The following is a 20,492-nucleotide window of genomic DNA, read 5'->3' on the forward strand; positions in this document are numbered from 1 at the left end:
TGGGCTCAACAAGGTCAATCAAGGGAAAATCGCGCGGATTGGCCGGACGTCGAAGTAGGCGGGTCAAAAACCCGAAAGGGGAAGTCCCGCCTTCTTCCCAACTGGTTCGGGAAAATCTACCCCTTAGTGTACTCCTCACAACTTGCTTTCCCATCTACCTTTGTATTGTCAGCAAATTTGGCAACAGTACACTCGGTCCCTTCATCCAAGTCATTAATGGCCCAGAAATTCGGGTCTCCCCGGGTGAGTACGCACGGGGTACTCCACCCGTAAGCCCAATGGAAGTGCCGGTTTCCTGCATGCACTGCGCATGTGCGGGAAACCGGCACTTCCATTCCCCTGAACGAAGGGGTTCAGAAGTCAAACACGTGCGCAGGAGAGGCTGCACGTGCGCATCGAACTTAGTTTTTTTTGCAGGTTTCTCCGGGAGGGTAAGTCTCCAGGAGTTACACATGTAAAAAGCAGGCGTAAGGCCTGCTTTTTACAAGGTAAGTGGTGAATTAATTAAAATTAAAACATTTTTTCCACAGGTTTATTATTTTTAAATACTTTAAAGCAAGGTAAGTTTATTTTTAGCCCCGTTAGAAAATAAAAATATTTTTTTCAAAAATTTAAATTATTGTTTAAAATAGTTATTTAATGTAATTTATAGTTTATTTTAAAAATGTGATTTAAAAAAAAATTTATTTGAAGATTTAGTGATGTTTTGGGGCCCGGAGTATTTATAAGTTTTGACAGGTCAAACTTATGAATGGGCATTCCCTGCTCCGATTGGCTCTCCATGGCCCACGTTGTAGTATATGTACCCGTCTACCTTTAAGAGAACTATTTTATGTAACCGTTCACCTTTAAGAGAACTATTTTAGGTGTGGCACTACTTTGGTTGGCTTCTGTATACGGTAATACCGACGGTGACCACACCAGTATATAAGTGCTGTGCCAGGAGTTATTGGGCAGATTCGCCCTGACCTTCGAATAGTAAAGTCCTGTTTTAAGTTACTCTTGGAGTCTGTGTATTAATTAACTAAACAACCCACAGACTTTACAGTGGCGACGAGTCCGATCGTACCCTGCGGCAACAATAATTCCGAAGCAGTTAACGAGCGTCAAGAAGAGGCAACCGCCCTCGTCATTCTGCTGGGAGAAAACTCGAGTCTGCAGAGCTGGAAAGGAGGATGAATTCAGAGACAAAGACTTCCATCAGCAACAGGTACTGACTGTCCCTTCTGCCACGGTGAGGAGTGAGCCGATCAGCACGAGAAGCAAGGCGGCCACGGTGACTGTGAGTAAGGGAAAAGTAAAAAGAATAACCGGAGTATAAGGGCGGTGCACTCGGCCACGGTCGAGGGGGAAAGGAGCCGGACAGAAGTCGGGCCCAGAGGCGCTGAGACTGGGGCAGCGTGGAGCAAGGAAGCCGCGGTACAGACAGGCTGGGGACGCAACGGCGTCGTGAGACAGCTAGACCGCGACCGGCGAAAAAGGCCGGGCAGCGACCGAAGCCACGAAGCGCTGCGACCGGGAGCGTAGGCGCGGGAAGATATAAAAACTCAGCCGCAGCCGGGGAGGGAAGCACCGGACTGCGAGACGGCTGGGAGAGGCGTTTGGGAGCCGAGCGAGCGGGAGAGGCAGAGCCGACCAAGGGAGACTGCGCGAGAGCCAGTCCAGCGGCTGAAACTGTTCTCCGTCAACGGGGTGTACCCAGCGCCGGTAGAGCCAAGCGAGCGGGAGAGGCAGAGCCGACCAAGGGAGACTGCGCGAGAGGCAGTCCAGTGGCTGAAACTATTCTCCGTCAACGGGGTGTACCCAGCGCCGGTAGAGCCGAGAGAGCGGGAGAGAGACCGAGCCCGAGCAAGGGGAACTGAGCGAGAGCCAGCCCAGCGGCTGAACCTGTTCGCCGTCAACGGGGTGTACCCAGCGCCGGTTGCCTTGCCGAGAAAAGGGAAAGCACTGAAGTCGACGCGCAGGCTGTGAATCTGAAAGCCAGCGGCCGTCGCCTGTGGGGGAAAGTGTACCCCTCCCGCTAGGGAAGAAACGCGGGAAGCTGCCATTAGGCGGGGAAGAAGACAGAAGCGGGAAACCGCCATTGAAGTGGGCGGGGAGAGAAGATAAGCGCGGGAAACCGCCATTTTCGCGGGAAAACCGCCATCTTAGAAAAAAAAAAATAAGTTAAAGAAATAATTCGGGGTGTTATCAGAAAGAGAGGAAGATGCCTAAGCGTGGTAACATCAACGATTTTAATGCCGAGGTAGAAGACTGGGCCACGTACGTGGAACGCATCGAGATCTATTGTGAGGCCAATAAAATAGAAGAAGGTGACAAAGCTATAACCTTGCTAAACTCGATGGGCGCGAAGACATACGGGCTCTTGAAGCATCTACTATCACCAGCTAAACCGGCGGATCAGACTTTCGATGATATTGTGGCTGTTCTGAAGGATCACTTGAACCCCACACCGTTGATGTTGGCGGAACGATTCAAATTCTATGCGAGAACGCAACGGAAAGACGAAAGCAACGCAGAATACTTGGTCGAACTGCGTAGACTAGCGAAATACTGCCAGTTTGGAGGGAATCTGACAGAGGCATTGCGAGACAAGTTCGTGTGTGGGTTGGCAAAGGAAGGAACGCAAAAGCGACTACTCGAAGAGACCGACCTTACACTTGACAGGGCTGTCCTTATTGCAGCATCGCACGAAGCCGCAGCGAAGGGAACTGCGGAAATGCAGCTAAAGACAGCAGCACTAAGTGTGGATCAAATTACCTCGACAACAACAAAATGCTATCGTTGTGGGAAGACAACACACGACCAGAACCAATGCTGGTTTAAGAACCAGGAATGTAGGAAATGTGGCAAACTGGGTCACATAGCTAAGGTATGCCGGTCAGGGAAGAAGACCAACAACCAAAGGACCAACAACCAAAGGAAGCCATCACAGGAAAAGTACAACAAGGTACACAAGGTGGCTGAGAAGAGTTCAGACGAACAGAATTCAGACTCAGACCCAAACGGCCAGGAGCTGGGTAGTCTGAGAATTCACAATGTGAGTAAGGAAGCTGACCTACAAACTATCTGGGTCATGCTAAAAATAGCTGGAATCCAAGTGAAAATGGAGTTGGACACTGGATCAGCTCTATCAGTCATAAATCGAAGGGATTACCACTGGCTATTCTCACATATACCCTTAAGAGATACCAAGTTCGTATTGCAGACATACACGGGGCATAAAGTATACCCCATGGGAAAGATAAGAGTCAGAGTGAGAGATAGGGGTAAAGAACACCCAAGAATGAACTTATACGTACTACATGAGGGAGGACCACCACTTCTAGGACGGGAGTGGATCAAGAAAATAGACATGGAATGGCACTATCTAAAAGCCATAATGAGTGAGGACTCGGTGCAGACAATCAGCTCAGATTCTGAAACAGATGACGATAAGACCAACCCAAATATGAAAGACAAGGCTGAAATGGACTTGCCGACGAAGGTTGGAAAAACGAAGGCATGCATAAAGGCTTATGCTCCAGAGAAGAACAAAGTTTCAGAACAGAACTCCACCGAACAACGACAACCTAGTTTGACAGAAAATTCTGAGCCTGTTCAAGTTATGGACATATCCATGACGGAAGAACACCGAGCTCGGACTCAAACTTATTTCAAATTACGACAACAATTAGAACAATTGAGTTACCGTCTCGTACAAGAGATGAAAACAATGAAAAAGTTCTATGACACCGAATGGGAGAATCTGGAAAGACAACAGAAGCAGCTAGCTCAAGCAGAGAGCGACCATAGAGCCATCGTGACCAATTACCGATCACATCTCCCTTATGCTGTTCAGGAGTTAGAATATTTGCAGGAAGAAGCAAATGAAGAGGAATCTTTAGGAAGCCAGGATTTTATTCCAGTTCTTCTCTACGACTCCTTACAAGCAGAGTGTGAGAAGTTGAAAGAACAGTATGAACAGGCCCAGGCTACAATTCTGGAAGGGGTTAACTCGGCAACCTCCGAAAAGCTAGTTTCAGTGGAAGCATATGAGCAACTGAAGGTTGAACATGAGCAAGAAGTCCAAAGGCTGCAGGAAATTCTTGATGAGCTCAAGGCCAAGACAGACTCATCGGTAGAAGTTCCATCCATAGATGAGAAATTAGAGGTGAAAGACATGGCAGAACATGAAAGACAAGATGTACAAGAACTCATAAAAATATTAAAGGAAACCCAAGACAAATATGGGGCGGCAATGACCGAGATTCAACAACTTGAAGAACAGATTCAACTGGGAATCCGTTCAGTGGAAGAAAAGGGAACTGTAAGAAACACAGAGACTGTAAGAATGGCCTCTGAACATGAGCTAGAGAGCATCAAGGCGCAACTTCTCCGAGCGCTGGAAGCCAAAGTACAAGAGGAAAAGAAGGTGAAAGCATTGGAGGAAAAGGTGGAGGAAATGGAGAAGACTCTGACCCACAGTGTTCCCGTGGAAGAGTTAACGGTCAGCCAACTCCTTCATATGCTGAAGGACAAGACTCTACAATGGGAACAATCTGAACACGAGCTTCAATCTTCAAAGGGAAGGAGTTCGGAGCTCTCAAAAGTTATGGAAATAGCTGAGGTTGCAACACAGATTTTACAGGGATGCCAAAAGTACGCTGAATCACGTCAATGTGAACAGCAGAATGTTGAAACAGCTGCTCCAGTAGAAGGATTGAATAGCCTGATCAATCAATCCCCGAGGGAAGGGGAAGTATTGAAATCACAAACGAGGTCATTAGTGAAGGATTTGCAGGAAACCCAGGAAGAGCAGGATGAATATGAACGCATGAAGAAGTCTCTGCAGGAAAGATGTCTAGGGAGGGAACAACAGTCGGCTAACGTCCAGTTGGGTACGGAAGAAGTAGCAGGCCCTCTCGCTAGACTAGCTCAGGACGACACCGAATAGTACCATGACCTGTTGAGTGACACGGAATATTACGATGACTTGGTCTGCCCAGCTTGTGATGAAAACTCCCAAAGTGCAGAAATCAGGATGAAGCACTTAAAGTCTAAGGAACATAGGGAGATGGTGGCGCTACAGCTGGCAGCGGATAAGGGAGCCCCGAGAGTCTCCAAGAAGCAGAAAAGAAAAAGACGAAGCAGAAGACGATAACCATCTAAATCATTATCACTTCTATCAGATCATGCACGTGGGCCCCACAAAGGGGGCCAAATCAGTTGGAAAGTAGGAAAAATTACCAAGGCAGTCCAGCTGTTTGTAAAAGTCAGCACCGCTGGTTCAGCAGGACGGAAGTTCAAGCTGTTAAGCCAAGGGAAAGACTATTGGATGAGTCACGCTAGAAATGTGAACCGGCTACACCACAGAGATGTTGTTCGGACCGAGTCAAGACCAGAGACTGAATCTGTGAACTGTTCCCGCAGAGACTGAATCTGTGAACTGTTTCCCGCAGAGACTATATCTGTGAATTGTTTTACATGAAGTTGATTATATGTTATGTTTAATGGGGAATAAGTATGTTGTAAGCTAAAAAGGGAGGATTGTAATGTATGTACCCGTCTACCTTTAAGAGAACTATTTTATGTGACCGTTCACCTTTAAGAGAACTATTTTAGGTGTGGCACTACTTTGGTTGGCTTCTGTATACGGTAATACCGACGGTGACCACACCAGTATATAAGTGTTGTGCCAGGAGTTATTGGGCAGATTCGCCCTGACCTTCGAATAGTAAAGTCCTGTTTTAAGTTACTCTTGGAGTCTGTGTATTAATTAACTAAACAACCCACAGACTTTACACACGTGATCCCAGGGGACGCATCGAACTAACTGCGCCCCTGGGATACGCAAGCACGGCGCGCCGGCAGTTGGAGCAGGCCCAGGATCGGAATTCCACGGGGGCCCACAGCACAACGGCCGGTGCGCAAGGTAAGTGCAGGTCGGGGGCTTACACCCGCGGGAAGCCCCCTTGAGTATTGTGTGCAGTTTTGGTCACCTTACCTGAGGAAGGACGTTCTTGCCATGGAGGGAGTGCAGCGAAGATTCACCAGGCTGATACCTGGGATGGCAGGAATGACGTATGAGGAGAGATTGTGTCGATTGGGCTTATACTCACTGGAGTTTAGAAGATTGAGAGGGGATCTCATCGAAACCTATAAAATTCTGTCAGGTCTGGACAGACTAGATGCAGGAAGGATGTTTCGGATGGCCGGGGAGTCCAGAACCAGGGGTCATAGTCTAAGGATAAGGGGTAAGCCATTTAGGACTGAAATGAGGAGGAACTTCTTCACCCAGAGAGTGGTGAACCTGTGGAATTCTCTGCCACAGAGGGCGGTGGAGGCCAGTTCATTAAAAATATTCAAGAAAGAGTTGGATATATTTCTTGAGGCTAAAGGGATCAAGGGATATGGGGAGAAGGCAGGGACAGGGTACTGAATTTGGATGATCAGCCATGATCTCATTGAATGGCGGAGCAGGCTCGAAGGGCCGAATGGCCTACTCCTGCTCCTATCTTCTATGTTTCTATGTTTCTATGACCCGCATTTCTGGGCCATTAATATAGATTGTAAATAATTGAGGCCCCAGCACTGATCCCTGTGGCACCCCACTAGTTACAGTTTGCCAACCTGATAATGACCCATTTATTCCAACTCTCTGTTTTCTGTCAGTTAGCCAATCCTCTATCCAGTCTAATATATTACCTCTAACACCGTGAGCTCTTATCTTGTGCAGTAACCTTTTACGTGGCACCGTATCGAATGCCTTCTGGAAGTACAAATACACGACATCTACTGGTTCCCCTTTATCCACCCTGCTCGTTACATCCTCAAAGAACTCTAGTAAATTTGTCAAACATGATTTCCCTGTCATAAAACCATGTTGACTCTGCTTGATTGTCTTATGATTTTCTAAATGTCCTGCTACTACTTCCTTAATAATGGATTCCAGCATTTTCCCCAATGACAGATGTCAGGCTAACTGACCTATAGTTTCCTGCTTTCTGTCTCCCTCCTTTCTTGAACGGGGGAGTTACATTTGTAGTCTCCCTGTTGGAGCAGCAAGATGGCACTCTGACCTCAGCATCTCATTAGAGCAGACACCTCCATTGCACCTTTCAGAGCTGTAGACTGGCCACTTTGACGATGTAAATGATCTCATCTCTGGGATTTGGAACTTGATCAACATGGGGCATAAAGAGAGCCACACATCTCATTGCACCACCTTTCTGGCGGCAGAGTTGGGATCCAGGAATTTTTGGACCCACTCAATCTTGTCTAAATAGTAACCAGTGTTATTTTCCTGTTTTTGTTGTTGTTTTCAAGTTATTTTCTTAGCAACAGCTGCAGCCACACCCTTGCACAGCAACAGATCGAGGAAGGCAAGTACAATATGAAGTAAAACTTACCTGAACCTACTCCTGAATTTTGCCGGTTAACCGAGATTTCCGGTTATTTAGGTGCCGGTAAATCGAAAGTTTCCTGTAATGACCAGATAATCTGTTTTAGTGTTTTTGGTTGAGGGAAAAATGTTGGCCAGGACACCGGGGCTAACTCCCCTGTTCTTCTTCGAAATAGTGCCATGGGATCTTTTATGTCCACCTGAGAGGGCCTTGGTGTAAGGTCTCATCCGAAAGATGGCACCTCTGACAGTGCAGCACTCCCTCAGCACTGCACTGGAGTGTCAGCCTGTGATTTTTGTGCTCAAGTCTCTGGAGTGGGACTTGAACCCACAACCTTCTGACTCCGGTGAGAGTGCTACCAACTGAGCTATGGCTGACATCATAGTTATTGCCACAGAAAATTATTCTACAATGAATCATACAACCATAGCATTTTCAGCACAGAAGGATGCCATTCAGCCTAGCTAACTCCCCAGTTAGCTAACTAATTATTACTAGAATTTCATATAACAATGCCTGTGCAGTTATTACATGATAAAGGTACCTTCATAAACGCACCATGCTCCTCATGCTTCCGACTGGGATGATCTTGCAGATGTGTGGTGCTGACGTGCTATTTCTTTAACTCACCTTTTCAACAGCTCCTTCCCCAGTTGTCAATTTGACTGTTTCCAATGTCACCGGCAGAAGCTTTCAAGTGACATGGACAACAGATACCAGCGAAGAGCAGATATTTGTTGTGCAGGTGCTAAGGAACAAAAGCACAGTGAATGAGACAGAGACACAAGAGATGAACTGGACAGCATCAGGATTGGAGCCTGGGACTGAGTACACTGTCAGCATCCTGTCTAGAGCCTGTGAACAGGAGAGCGTTGCCAAAGGGCTGAATGTGAAAACAGGTAATAGTACAAGGGTGAGAAATACTGCCAGTGATCTGGGCACATAATGGCCTTTCAGATGGAAGGACATAAGAACATAAGAATTAGGAACAGGAGTCGGCCATACAGCCCCTCGAGCCTGCTCCGCCATTCAATAAGATCATGGCTGATCTTCGACCTCAACTCCACTTTCCCACCTGATCCCCATATCCCTTGATTCCCCTAGAGTCCAAAAATCTATCTCAGCCTTGAATATATTCAATGATTCAGCATTCCGCAGCCCTCTGGGGCAGAGAATTCCAAAGATTCACAACCCTCTGAGTGAAGAAATTCCTCCTCATCTCAGTCTTAAATGGCCGACCCCTTATCCTGAGACACTGGCCCCTAGTTGTAGACACTCCAGCCAGGGGAAACAACCTCTCAGCATTGACCCTGTCAATCCCCCTCAGAATCTTAGATGTTTCAAAGAGATAAATCAATAGTGTGTGTGGATTGGCAATCAATTGGCATTCATTTTCTCCCATGAGTGAAGGAAAGATTTCTTTGACATATCTCTTTAAGGGAGTCTTACTGCCACTGAGCTTAATTTTTTCTAAGTAGATATTGGTGAAAATGGTGCTCCTTGGTATCAGATAGTGAAAAGTGGAAATGCAAAGTAACGTCACCCTCACATGGATGACCATTTAGCCGTGCTGACTGACCATTTCTTGAATTCACCTTTCCAACAGCTCCTTCTCCAGTTATCAACCTGACTGTCTCCAAGGTCACCAGCACCAGTTTTCACGTAACTTGGACAACAGAGGTGTACGAAGAGCAGTCATTTATTGTGCAGGTGTTGAAGAATGACAGCATCATGAATGAAACAGCCACCCTGGAGTTGGAGTGGACCGTGTCAGGATTGGAGCCCAAGACCGAGTACACCGTGAGCGTCATCTCCAGAGCCTGTGAAGATGAGAGCACTGCCACAGAGCTGAGTGTAAAAACAGGTAATAGTACAAGGGCTGGGAAATATTTCCAATGCCCTCTATATGCAGTAGTGCCCTGTGAATGTAGAGTGAGAGTATCCATGGGTTGGGAACGAGGGGATCTGTTTTTGACTTTCAATGCAGATGAGCAAAAGCTTATTATCAGTTGTGTTCCCATGGAAGATTTCACTATCAGTGATTTTGCTGTTTGGTTCTTCGATAATGACTTTGTTCTGGTCAATGTTTCTGGGGATATGTCCTGTCTTTGGCAGAACTGGACCTTCTAATTCCTCTGACAATGCTGGAAGTGTAGTCTAATCTAACAGGTTATAGAATGCCTCTTGACATATGGCAGGATGGTCTGATGAGGAATAGGGCATCATAACTTATGATATATAATCAAACATTTATGCTACCATTTCTATTGGGTTTCGTCTATTTATGCAGGGCTAGAAATTGCGCCACTCCATAGTGCCATTAAATGGTGCTGAAATGGTGGCCGCAGCTCTTTTGCCAGCTGGTTCCCGTGGCGGCCACCGTTTTCATGCCTACCTGTGCGCTGCCGGTAACTGGTAGCACCAGGCTGGAAAAAATGGCGGCATGGTGATGCCAATCGGTGTGCAACGGCAACTTAATGTCACCAACACGAACTTTGACCCTAGCTGGGTCCTAAGCACGTCAGGTTAACCTGGCATGCAAGCAGGCTGTCAGTGGTGATGTCAGCACCTCTTAAAGGGACACACACATCTTTCAGGTAAGTTTGGATTTAAGCTTTTGGAGTGTTTATTTTGTTGATTTTATTGAAGTAGTGGCTTGCTGAAATAGATGTTAATAGTTTTTTAAATGTGAAGGGAGTGCTGCTGGATGCTTGCAAGGGCTCGGATGGTAAATGAAGGCCTTTGAGAAGACAGAACATGCTGCAAATACTCAGCAGGTGAGGCAACATCCGTGGAGAGAAAAACAGAGTTCATGTCTCAGGTCGAGATGCTGCCTGACCAGCTGAGTATTTCCAGCATTTTATGCTGTCATTTCGGATTGACAGCATCCGCTCACAGAGGGAAGAGGAAGACACAGAAGAGGAAGAAGCAGAAGAGGAAGACTCAGACGAGGAGGAATCGGAAGAGGAGGAATCAGCTGGAAGGATGCATCCCAGACAGCTCCTTTGTGGCCGGGATATACGGGATGGAACCATCCGCCTGCGGTCCCAGTGACCACAACCCCAATTCACCTTTCAATATTAGTCCCACACCTTACCTTCCCTCTGTTACTGACCATCGCAATGTTCTCTTGGCCACGATGCTGAAATAAAAGCCACCACACAGCAAACTTTCCAATCTACCTATACATGTCTATCCATCCAATGTGACATCAAGAAATCAACTCAACATCCATATGCATTCTCTTAGTCAGTGTCTTGTGTGTGCCTTTGCCTATCCTACTGATGTCACGCCGTGCTACCTCAGTGGCTGCAGCATGGTTGGAGGAAGGCTGCTGACTTTCAGTGAGGGACACTGCAAATGGCCTTGCTGGTTGACCTTGAGAAGCTGGTGGCTGGGAGTGTGAAATCAATCTTCTGCTTTACTCTCCTCTCCCTCTTCTTGGCCACCCACTGGCTGGGCAGGCTGCATTTCTTGGGTGTGTGAAATGAGGAAGGCACAAGGGTAGAGTTGTGGTGACGGGAAGGCGGAAAAGCACGGGGAACATGCCAGAAGGAGGATAATGTATGAGGATACCAGCTGTAATGATATCAGCAAATAGTGATGGTATTTGCCTGTTTGATTATGATGCCTTACCAGCATATTTGCCTAATTGATTACTTATGCCTGACCAGCAGAGGGCATGTGAGAGACAAGCAGTTTAGTTTTACTTTCGTTTTAGATGGATCTCTAAGATGGTGTCTCCTGTAATGCTGTTAACTGAGTTGAACATACTTTAGATAAAAAGTCATTCTCTTTCATAAATGAGTCGTCATTGAACCCACATACAAGTCGATACATGGTGTCAGAAGTGATTGAAAGAGATGAAGAGGAAAAATCTGAAGTTAAATCAGCTCGCCACATATTAGCAAGCCAAAAGAGGACATCGTTGCTTACCATTGGAGAATAGCTAACGAAGTGAAAAAATGGAAGGTTTACACCCACCGGCGAAGCTTCAGTTGACAGGTAATGTGGCTGAAACTTGGAGAAGGTTCAAACAACGTTTGGAGTTGTATTTATCAGCAATCGGAGCTGACGAGAAAAGTGATCAAATGAAAGCGTCTGTGTTCTTACATGTCATGGGTGATGAAGCGCTGGAGGTGTATAATAACTTCACATTCACTGCTGATGGAGACAAAATGAAACTGGATAAAATAATGGAACAGTTTGAGGCCTACTGCATACCTAAATGTACCGTGACGTTTGAGAGGCACAGATTTTTCACATGTGTACAGAAAACGGGTGAGACTATTGATCAGTATGTGACTGAACTGAGAAACCAAAGCAAAACATGTGAATTTGGGGGATTGACAGACTCGCTGATAAAAGACAGACTGGTGTGTGGTATTCCAGATAATGGTCTAAGGGAAAGACTGCTAAGAGAGCAAGATCTAGACCTGGGAAAAGCCATAGCACTGTGTAGGGCTACAGAGACTGTGAAGTCGCAGGCAAAAGAGCTGTTCAGTGACAGTAGCTGCAACGTGGATGCAGTGAGTAAGAACAGACACAAACCGTTTAACAAAAAGAGCGCCAATGTGAAAAAAGAGGCATGGCCAGCGAACAAAAATGAAAGGGGCAATCGAAAGTCATGTAGTCGATGCGGTACACAGCATCCACCAAGAAAGTGTCCAGCATATGGTAAAACATGCAATAGTTGCAACAAAAACAACCATTATGCCCGTTGCTGTAAGAACCAAGCGCAACAAAGTAAGGTCCATACAGTAGATGAAAGCGAGATAGAGGAATTCACTGTAGATGTTGTGTCTGAAAACAAAGAAGAAAAAAGAGACTGGATGTTGACACTAAAAGTGAATGACATACATATTCCATTTAAATTGGATACTGGAGCACAAGTTAATGTGATATCAGAGACTGATTTTAAGAAAATTAGACCCAGACCAAAGATACATGGAATAAAAGTGAAAGTGACAGGATACTCAGGTACTAATATACCAGTGAAAGGAAGATGCATTGTCAAAGTAACACACAAGGACAGAGAGCACACGCTAGCATTAATCGTGGTGCCAAAGGATGTGCAAGCCATACTAGGTTTAAAAGCCTGTGAGAGACTGAACCTGGTAAAGAGAGTCCTCGTTGTGGAAAGCGAAGGAGAGACAGTCTATGATGAACTCAGGAAAGAGTACAAAGACCTATTTAAGGGTCTAGGCTGCATTCCAGGAGAACACACGATCAGAGTAGATAAAAGTATGCCAACGGTCATACATCCATGCAGAAAAGTTCCGTTTGCTCTTCAAAAGCAACTGGAGGCAGAGTTGGACAGGATGGAAAGCCTGAACGTGATTCAGAAGATAGATGAGCCAACTGAGTGGGTGAGTTCCCTCGTCATTGTGGACAAAAAGAATGGAAAGCTCAGAATTTGCCTGGATCCAAGAGATCTAAACAGAGCAATAAAGAGAGAGCACTTCAAGCTTCCTACACGTGAGGAAATCATGTCACAGTTTGCAAATGCAAAGTATTTCAGCAAGTTAGATGCATCATCAGGATTTTGGCAGATGAAACTGGACGAAGCAAGTTCAAGACTGTGCACGTTCAACAGTCCATTTGGCAGATACAGATTCCTAAGGTTACCATTTGGCATTGTCTCAGCTCCTGAAGTGTATCACAAAACTATCCATATGATCTATGAGCATCTGGAGGGAGTTGATACATCAATGGATGACATCATAGTATGGGGAACCACGAGAACTGAGCATGACGAGAGACTGAAAAAAGTGCTGGAAGCAACAAGGAAAACAAACCTGAAGCTGAATAGAGAGAAATGCCAGCTCGGGGTGACAGAACTGACATTCGTGGGAGATATCCTTAGCAGTGAGGGCATCAGACCAGATCCCAGAAAGGTGTCCGCCATTGAGAATATGCCAAAGCCACAATGCAAAAAGGACATGCAGAGGTTTAATGGAATGATCAAATACATGGGTAAATTCATATCCAACCTCTCAGAAAAGATGGCACCACTGAGAAGACTAACTGAAAAGAACATAGAATGGGAATGGAATCATGAGCATGAGAAGTCATGGAGCGATCTAAAGAAACTGCTCACAGAGGAACCAGTTCTGAGGTTTTATGACCCAGCGAGACCCATCAAGATATCATCAGATGCATCACAGAGTGGGCTCGGTGCCGTTCTTCTGCAAAAATATGACTACTGGCAACCTATTGCATATGCATTGCGCTCAATGACAGACGCGGAGACGCGATATGCTCAAATAGAAAAGGAGCTGCTCAACATCACATACGCCTGTGAAAGATTTCACCAGTTTGTGGCAGGACAAGCAATCAGTGTAGAGACTGACCATAAGCCCTTGATTGCATTGTTCCAAAAGCCACTAAATAGCTGTCCGCTTAGAATACAAAGAATGATGATCAGGCTGCAACGCTATACACTGAATGTTGCGTACACACCGGGTAAGCTGATGTATACAGCAGACACGTTGTCCAGAGCTGTTGACCCAAGTGAGCCCGCAAACACCAAAATGGATGAAAAAGTGAACGCCTACGTGGACATGATCACAAGTGCACTGCCCATAGCAGATGCAAAAATGGAGCTCATAAAGACTGAGACAAACAAAGATGAAACAATGAGGAAAAGCATCTTGGATGGATGGCCCAACATGAAGCAAGACTGCTCACCTGACATGGCAGAGTACTGGAACTGCAGGGCGGAACTATCACTGGTCGAAGACATCATCTACAAAGGAAGTAAAATAGTTATCCCAAAGAGTTTGAGAAAAGAGATGCTAAAAAGGATCCATGGAGGACATCTGGGAATCGAAAAGTGTAAGAAAAGAGCACGAGAGGTGATGTACTGGCCACGAATCAACCAAGATGTGACAAATGAGGTGTCAAACTGCACAATATGCCTGAAATATCGAGCAAGCAATCCGGTAGAACCACTAAAGCCACACCCAGCGCCAGACAGACCTTACCAGAAGGTAGGCGCTGACCTATTCGTATGTCAAGGGAAGGACTATCTTGTAGTCACAGACTATTACTCCCTGTATCCAGAGGTTTGTAGACTGTACACCACCACTGCAGATGCTGTGATAACGGGCCAGAAATTGGTGAACGGGGCTTGCCGTGCATGCAAGCCCCGTATATGCACTTACCCCACGCTACTGCCGATCAGCTCCAGGGACGCCTGGACTTGGTGTTTGAAAAAGAAGAATCCCGGGCAGCGTATGACGTCATGCCGCCCAGGAGTGCAGCCAGCGCGAAGCCAGGAGCGTGCAGTGCAAGTGAGACACGCCCCTTGAGGTTTCAGTTTCACTGGACACGCCCCCAATGTTTCTGTCAAGCTGCTAAGCATTTTTACATGCAAAGCAGCAGTTTAAATAGGTTTTTGGAAGTTTTTTGAAGATTTTGGTAACTTTTATAAACTTTTTAAAATGTTTACATTATTTTGAGTAATCTGAAGTAGTTTTAAAGAGAATTAAAGCAATTTAAAGACTTTTAAAAGCCCTAAAAGAATTTTTTAAATTCCATTTATTTATTTAGCAATGTCGTCATCATACGTGTCTTCACACTGTTCCCTTTGGGGAACTGTATGAAGTGGTGGAAGGATTTATGGCCATGATTAACGCTCATTCCGTGACCGTAACCATCTTTGAACCAGCCATTAGGGCGGTTAGTCCTATGGCGGGAGGGTTTTACGGGCTCCCACAAGCTATACAAGGAGGGGGGCCACCCACACCCACGGACGCAAATATCCCACTGGATGTCAACCCAGAATTTAGAGCCGGAGCTCCGACTCCACTTGCCGGGCCTGTCTGGAGCGGGGTTCGAAACCCTACCCTGATCTGGCCCAGCGGCGGGGATCCTACCGCTATGACAAAGGCCCAATCCGATTAGCAACGTGAAATGGCAGCATAGGGCTCCAGTCACGGGGAGGGAAAAGGCGCAGGAAACGTATGGGTGTCACCTTTTGTGCGGAGTGGGCCTTTTGCGTAGCAGTAAGCATCCCCGCCGCTGGGCCAGAAGGAGTAGGGTTTTGAACCCCACTCCAGACAGTCCCGGCAAGTGGAGTCGGAGCTCCAACTTTAAATTCTGGGTGGACATCCAGCGGGATACTTGCGTCCGTGGGTGTTGGTGGCCCCCCCCCCTCAGATGGGTTGTGGGAGCCCGTAAAACCCTCCCGCCATAGGAGTAACCACCCTAATGGCTGGTTCAAAGATGGTTACGGTCACGGAATGAGCGTTAATCACGGCCATAAATCCTTCCACCACTTCATACAGTTCCCCAAAGGGAACAGTGTGAGGATACGTACGATGATGACCTCTTGCGCAATGCACCTCCTTGGACCCTCAGTCGCAGATGCGAGGGGGCAAGTCGTGCAATTGTTAAATTTTTCATTTTATTGACATGTAAAATGTTGGCCCAGTAATTCCCTTCCAAATGCGCGAGTACGGTCGGGGCACTTACGCATCTGGCCGGATGAAATGCCGGTTTTCAGCATGCACAGTGCATGCGGGGAAAACCGGCATTTCCTGTCCTCTGAACGAAGGGGTTCAGAGGCAGAACGCGTGCGACTGCACAGGCAGCGCGTGCGCAGTATAATTCGCCGCTTTCATTAATGCTTTCAGTGAGGTCAAGTCATTACAACTTACACGTGAAAAAAGCATGGGTACAGTTGCTCCAGAGGCTGCGGAGGAAGATATTTATTATCGTGGAGCTTCTGAAAGTATGTATGTCTGTATATATTCCTTTGCGTGTTATGTATATATTCCTTTACTTATGTGTATGAATGTATTATTTAATTATGACTTTCAGAGAAAGTAACTTATTGGAAAATCATAATTAAAAACATACATTCATACACATTAGTAAAGGAATATAAAACATACATACATATACGTAAAGGAATATATGTGGACATACATACATAACTCATTCTCACATTCCATTCACACAGCCACAATTGCTCCTTCTACCTACCGTTCTGAAAACCCTTTAAAAAAAAAATTTAAACTTTAAAACTTACTTAAAATTTCTTAAAATAACTTCCCTCCCTTTCCCAAACAAAAATATTGCATTTCAGAAGCTCCACGATAAAATATATCTTCCTCCGCAGCCAATGAACAACTTTACACTTGCTTTTTTCAAGTGTAACTTCTAAGGACTTACCCTCACTGAATCCATCATTGAAATCCACAAAGTTCACTGCGCAAGCGCTGCCTGTGCAGTCGCACGCGCTGTGAATAGACCTCGGGTCTGGAAATGCCGGCGTTCCCCGCATGCGCTGTTCCTGCTGAACACCGGCATTTCCAACGGCCAGATGCGTGAGTACCCTGACCGTACTCACGCTTCTGGCCGCGAATTTCTGGCCCAACATGTATGAAAGCCATATTCTCCAGACATGGCGTGGCAAGCGAGGTCTTCACAGACAACGGACCCCAGTTTTACAATGCAAGTTTCCGACACTTTGCCAAAGAGTGGGACTTTGTCCACACAACGTCAAGTCCTCACTATCCACAGTCCAATGGACTAGTGGAAAAATCGGTCCAGACAGTGAAAAGACTGGTGTACAAGGCAAAAGACAGTGGAACTGACTTCTACCAGAGCATGCTTGTATACCGCACAACGCCGCTTGAGTGTGGTATGTCACCAGCCCAACTCCTTATGGGATGTCGGCTAAGGTCAAACCTACCCATCCCGGAGAACCTCCTGAAAACAAAAGAGGGGGAGAAAGTGAGGAAGTTCAAAGAACATCAGAAAGAAAAGCAAAAGTACTACTATGACAGAGGAACACAAAACCTACCTGAACTCCACACTGGTGACCAAGTAAGGTTCAAAGACAAAACAAACATATGGACTCAGAAGGGAACTGTCCTGAGTGAAGTTCAACCAAGATCATACACCATTCAGACAGATGAGGGTGCTGTTCTGCGAAGAAATCGTCGAGATCTTCTCATGGGACCAGCCACAGCAGGTCAAAAGACTGATACTGTTGAACAACCTGATCACATAGCAGGTCAAAAGACTGATACTGTTGAACAACCTGATCACACAGCTGAGAAACCATCATCGGAGGCAACAACTCAGATTCAAGGACAATCAATCAGAAAATCCTCAAGACACGTGAAGCCTCCTGAGAGACTCATTGAGCAAGTTTAAGGACTCTTGTTATAGAAGGAAGTAATGGTATCTTATTCTTTCGTCAAGTTCTAGTGTATTTACATATTTCATGTGAACATACAAAACAAGGTTAAAAAACCTTGATCATGATAATGATAATGTAAGTTCATTAAGTGTTAAAGTTAAAATGCAGAGTAATACAAAGAAAACATGTTGTTAGATAAAAGTAAAATACTTTTGTTTTAAGAAAGGGAGATGTAATGATATCAGCAAATAGTGATGGTATTTGCCTGTTTGATTATGATGCCTTACCAGCATATTTGCCTGATTGATTACTTATGCCTGACCAGCAGAGGGCATGTGAGAGACAAGCAGTTTAGTTTTACTTTCATTTTAGATGGATCTCTAAGATGGTGTCTCCTGTAATGCTGTTAACTGAGTTGAACATACTTTAGATAAAAAGTCATTCTCTTTCATAAATGAGTCGTCATTGAACCCACATACAAATCGATACACCAGCATTGTGTATCCTTTCAGCCCCGCCGCTGGCCAAGGGCTCAGCCAACCCCCTGCCAAGAATGGCCTGCACCGTCTCCTCCAAGGGGGTGAGGTGAGGCTAGGAATGGGAGATGTGCCTCATGTTTGGTGCAGATTGTTGGTAGGTGAGTGATTGGGGGTGGGGGTCGTGCATTGAGCAGTGTGTGAGGCTAGTGGTGCAGTTGGTAGGAGACGGCTTTTGAAGATGTATTCACTGACCTTGACCAGTGGTCTGGTCCTTCTTTCTGGAGGGCCTCCTGGCCCCTGTGGGTAGAGGACCTCTCTTGCAGTGTTGACCACCTGCACAAAGCTGGAGTGCTGCGTACGAGACCCTGGGTACCCCTTCCCTGGCTTGCTGAGCCATTTGTGTTAGTGCTGAGGCAGTTTCCCCATTTTTTGAGGTTAGGAAGGGAATTCAGCTTTAAGAGCTGAATATTCACATTTGGAACTTTTTAACGTTACTTTTTTTTTTAAAGGCAGAAAGGGCTGAAAACTGCATTGTTTCACTGCATTTTATTTCGTATAGCTTCAGCGTGCGTGGCCCCTTTATTTCTCAGACCTCTTCATTGCCCACAATTCCCTGCGAGCTCCGCAGCCTCACTCCCAGAGTCTGTGCAAAGCTCCAACACCGCACCTGGACAGGAACTTCGGGTCGGATGCCTTGAGTAATGCCACCAGGATGGCGCTCCACGGCAGATAAGCGCTGCACCAACAATCTCCACCCCACCACCCCGATGAATTTTGCCCCGTTAGTATTGTAGCCATTTTCAGCGGCCATTAACTCCAGTTGCCGCCGGTGACACCGGCAACTTTCCTGGCTAAAACGAATTGCCCCCCCCCCATAGTCTTTAACACTGCCAGATATAGTTAACCTTGCAAGGTCTCAATTTCTCATTCCGGGGAACAGTCTTGGCTACTGTAGATGCTCTACTCTTTGCAGAACAATCTTTATTGTCCAATATCTCTTGCAAATATTAGTAAAAATTAAATGTATTCAAAATAAATACAGCAAATCTGATTTGTGCTGTAATGATGTTATTAATCACCATAAATAAGTTGCACGGGATAGCCCCTCTAAAGCTATGATTACTTGTCAGCCTTGTTGCCAGTAAGTTACAGCTACCTGTTATTTGTTAACAGGCACCATCTTTACCGGACCAGCTTCTACACACAGCCCAGTTCAGTCCAGCACCAGATTTATCTCTACAGTGGCCATCTACCTCAACAGTTCCAGGTTCCCACCTGGCTTCCCTTATGCAGAAGTACCTCCATGCTGTATGTAATAGTCAGTGTATCTTCAGTCTCACTGGTGCTGTATTGCTCGATATATCCTGTGAAGTGTACTGCGTGAAAGAGTGGTGGAAGCATATTCAATCATAACTTTCAATGGGGAATTGGATACATACTTGAAAATGAAAAGAAATTGCAGGGCTACGGGGAAAGAGCAGGGTGAGTGGGACTGATTGGAGAGCTCTTTCAAAGAGCCGGCACAGGCACAATGGGCCGAATGGCCTCCTTCTGTGTTGTAGGATTCTATGGTATGAAAGTCAGCCACTGTTCACACAACAAAAGGGGCTGTATGCCCTACTCAAATACGGGTCGAATTCCCATGGGCTTCTCTTGATTTTCTACCGTAACTCAATGGAAGATGCCCGGAAACTCTGGAGGAAAGTCGCACACGCCGGATTTTCCGCCGAAGTTACGGCAGACGATGGGGAGAACTCCAGGAGAAATCCAACCCCATAATCCTGCAAAATGGAAACTCGGCAGAGCCAACGCATGGGTATCTATGACAACGTGTATCTTGGAGTCTGCCACAATCTATCAATATTGGTAAATATCGGTGTGAGTGTAGTATTGTATATCGTAAAGTTGTCTACTCGGAGCTCTGGCACGGCAAGAGAGCCCCAGGTGGGCAGAGGAAACACTTCAAGGACACCCTCAAAGTGTAACATCCTCACCGACACCTGGGAATCCCTGGCCCAAGACCACACAAAGTGGAGGAGAAGCATCTGGGAAGGTGCCTCGAGTCTCTTCGCCGGGAGCAAGCGGAAGCCAAGCGCAGGCAGCGCAAGGAGCGCACATCAACCCAAGCACCCCACCCACCCGCCCCTTCAACCACCGTCTGCCCCACCTGTGACAGAGACTTTAGGTCTCGCATTGGACTCATCAGTCACCTGAGAACTCATTTTTAATGTGGAAAAAAGTCATCCTCGGTTCCGAGGACCAATTAAATCTCTGAAATATCTTTGCAGTGGCATTTCTGATTGGCTCAGTCACAAAAATGACTAATCACATTCTATGACTAAGTACATATCCAAATTCCCTTTTTAAGTTATTGAACCTTGAAAGTGCATTCCAGATTATCATAACTCGCTATGTAAAAACATTTCTCCTCATCTCCCCCTGGTTCTTTTGCCAATTATCATAAATCTGTGT

At 46.1% G+C, this 20,492-nt stretch overlaps 1 protein-coding gene across 5 annotated transcripts in view; it reads left to right on the forward strand.

The window, feature by feature from the left end:
* LOC147107862 (uromodulin-like 1) overlaps positions 1-20,492 on the forward strand; it is a 125,321-nt gene that overhangs the window by 60,776 nt on the left and 44,053 nt on the right. For 3 of the 5 annotated variants that reach the window (XM_086007227.1, XM_086007229.1, XM_086007231.1), the window contains 3 exons: positions 8,027-8,284; positions 8,992-9,249; positions 19,194-19,328. In XM_086007227.1, coding sequence (XP_085863353.1) covers positions 8,027-8,284; positions 8,992-9,249; positions 19,194-19,328 — 651 coding nt within the window. The remainder of the gene's footprint in view (positions 1-8,026; positions 8,285-8,991; positions 9,250-19,193; positions 19,329-20,492) is intronic. The other 2 variants (XM_086007230.1, XM_086007232.1) reach the window with 1 other exon arrangement.

The sequence above is a fragment of the Somniosus microcephalus genome, chromosome 14, assembly GCF_052327205.1.
Source record: "Somniosus microcephalus isolate GS21.2 chromosome 14, FLI_Smic_1.0, whole genome shotgun sequence".
Lineage (NCBI taxonomy): Eukaryota > Metazoa > Chordata > Chondrichthyes > Squaliformes > Somniosidae > Somniosus > Somniosus microcephalus.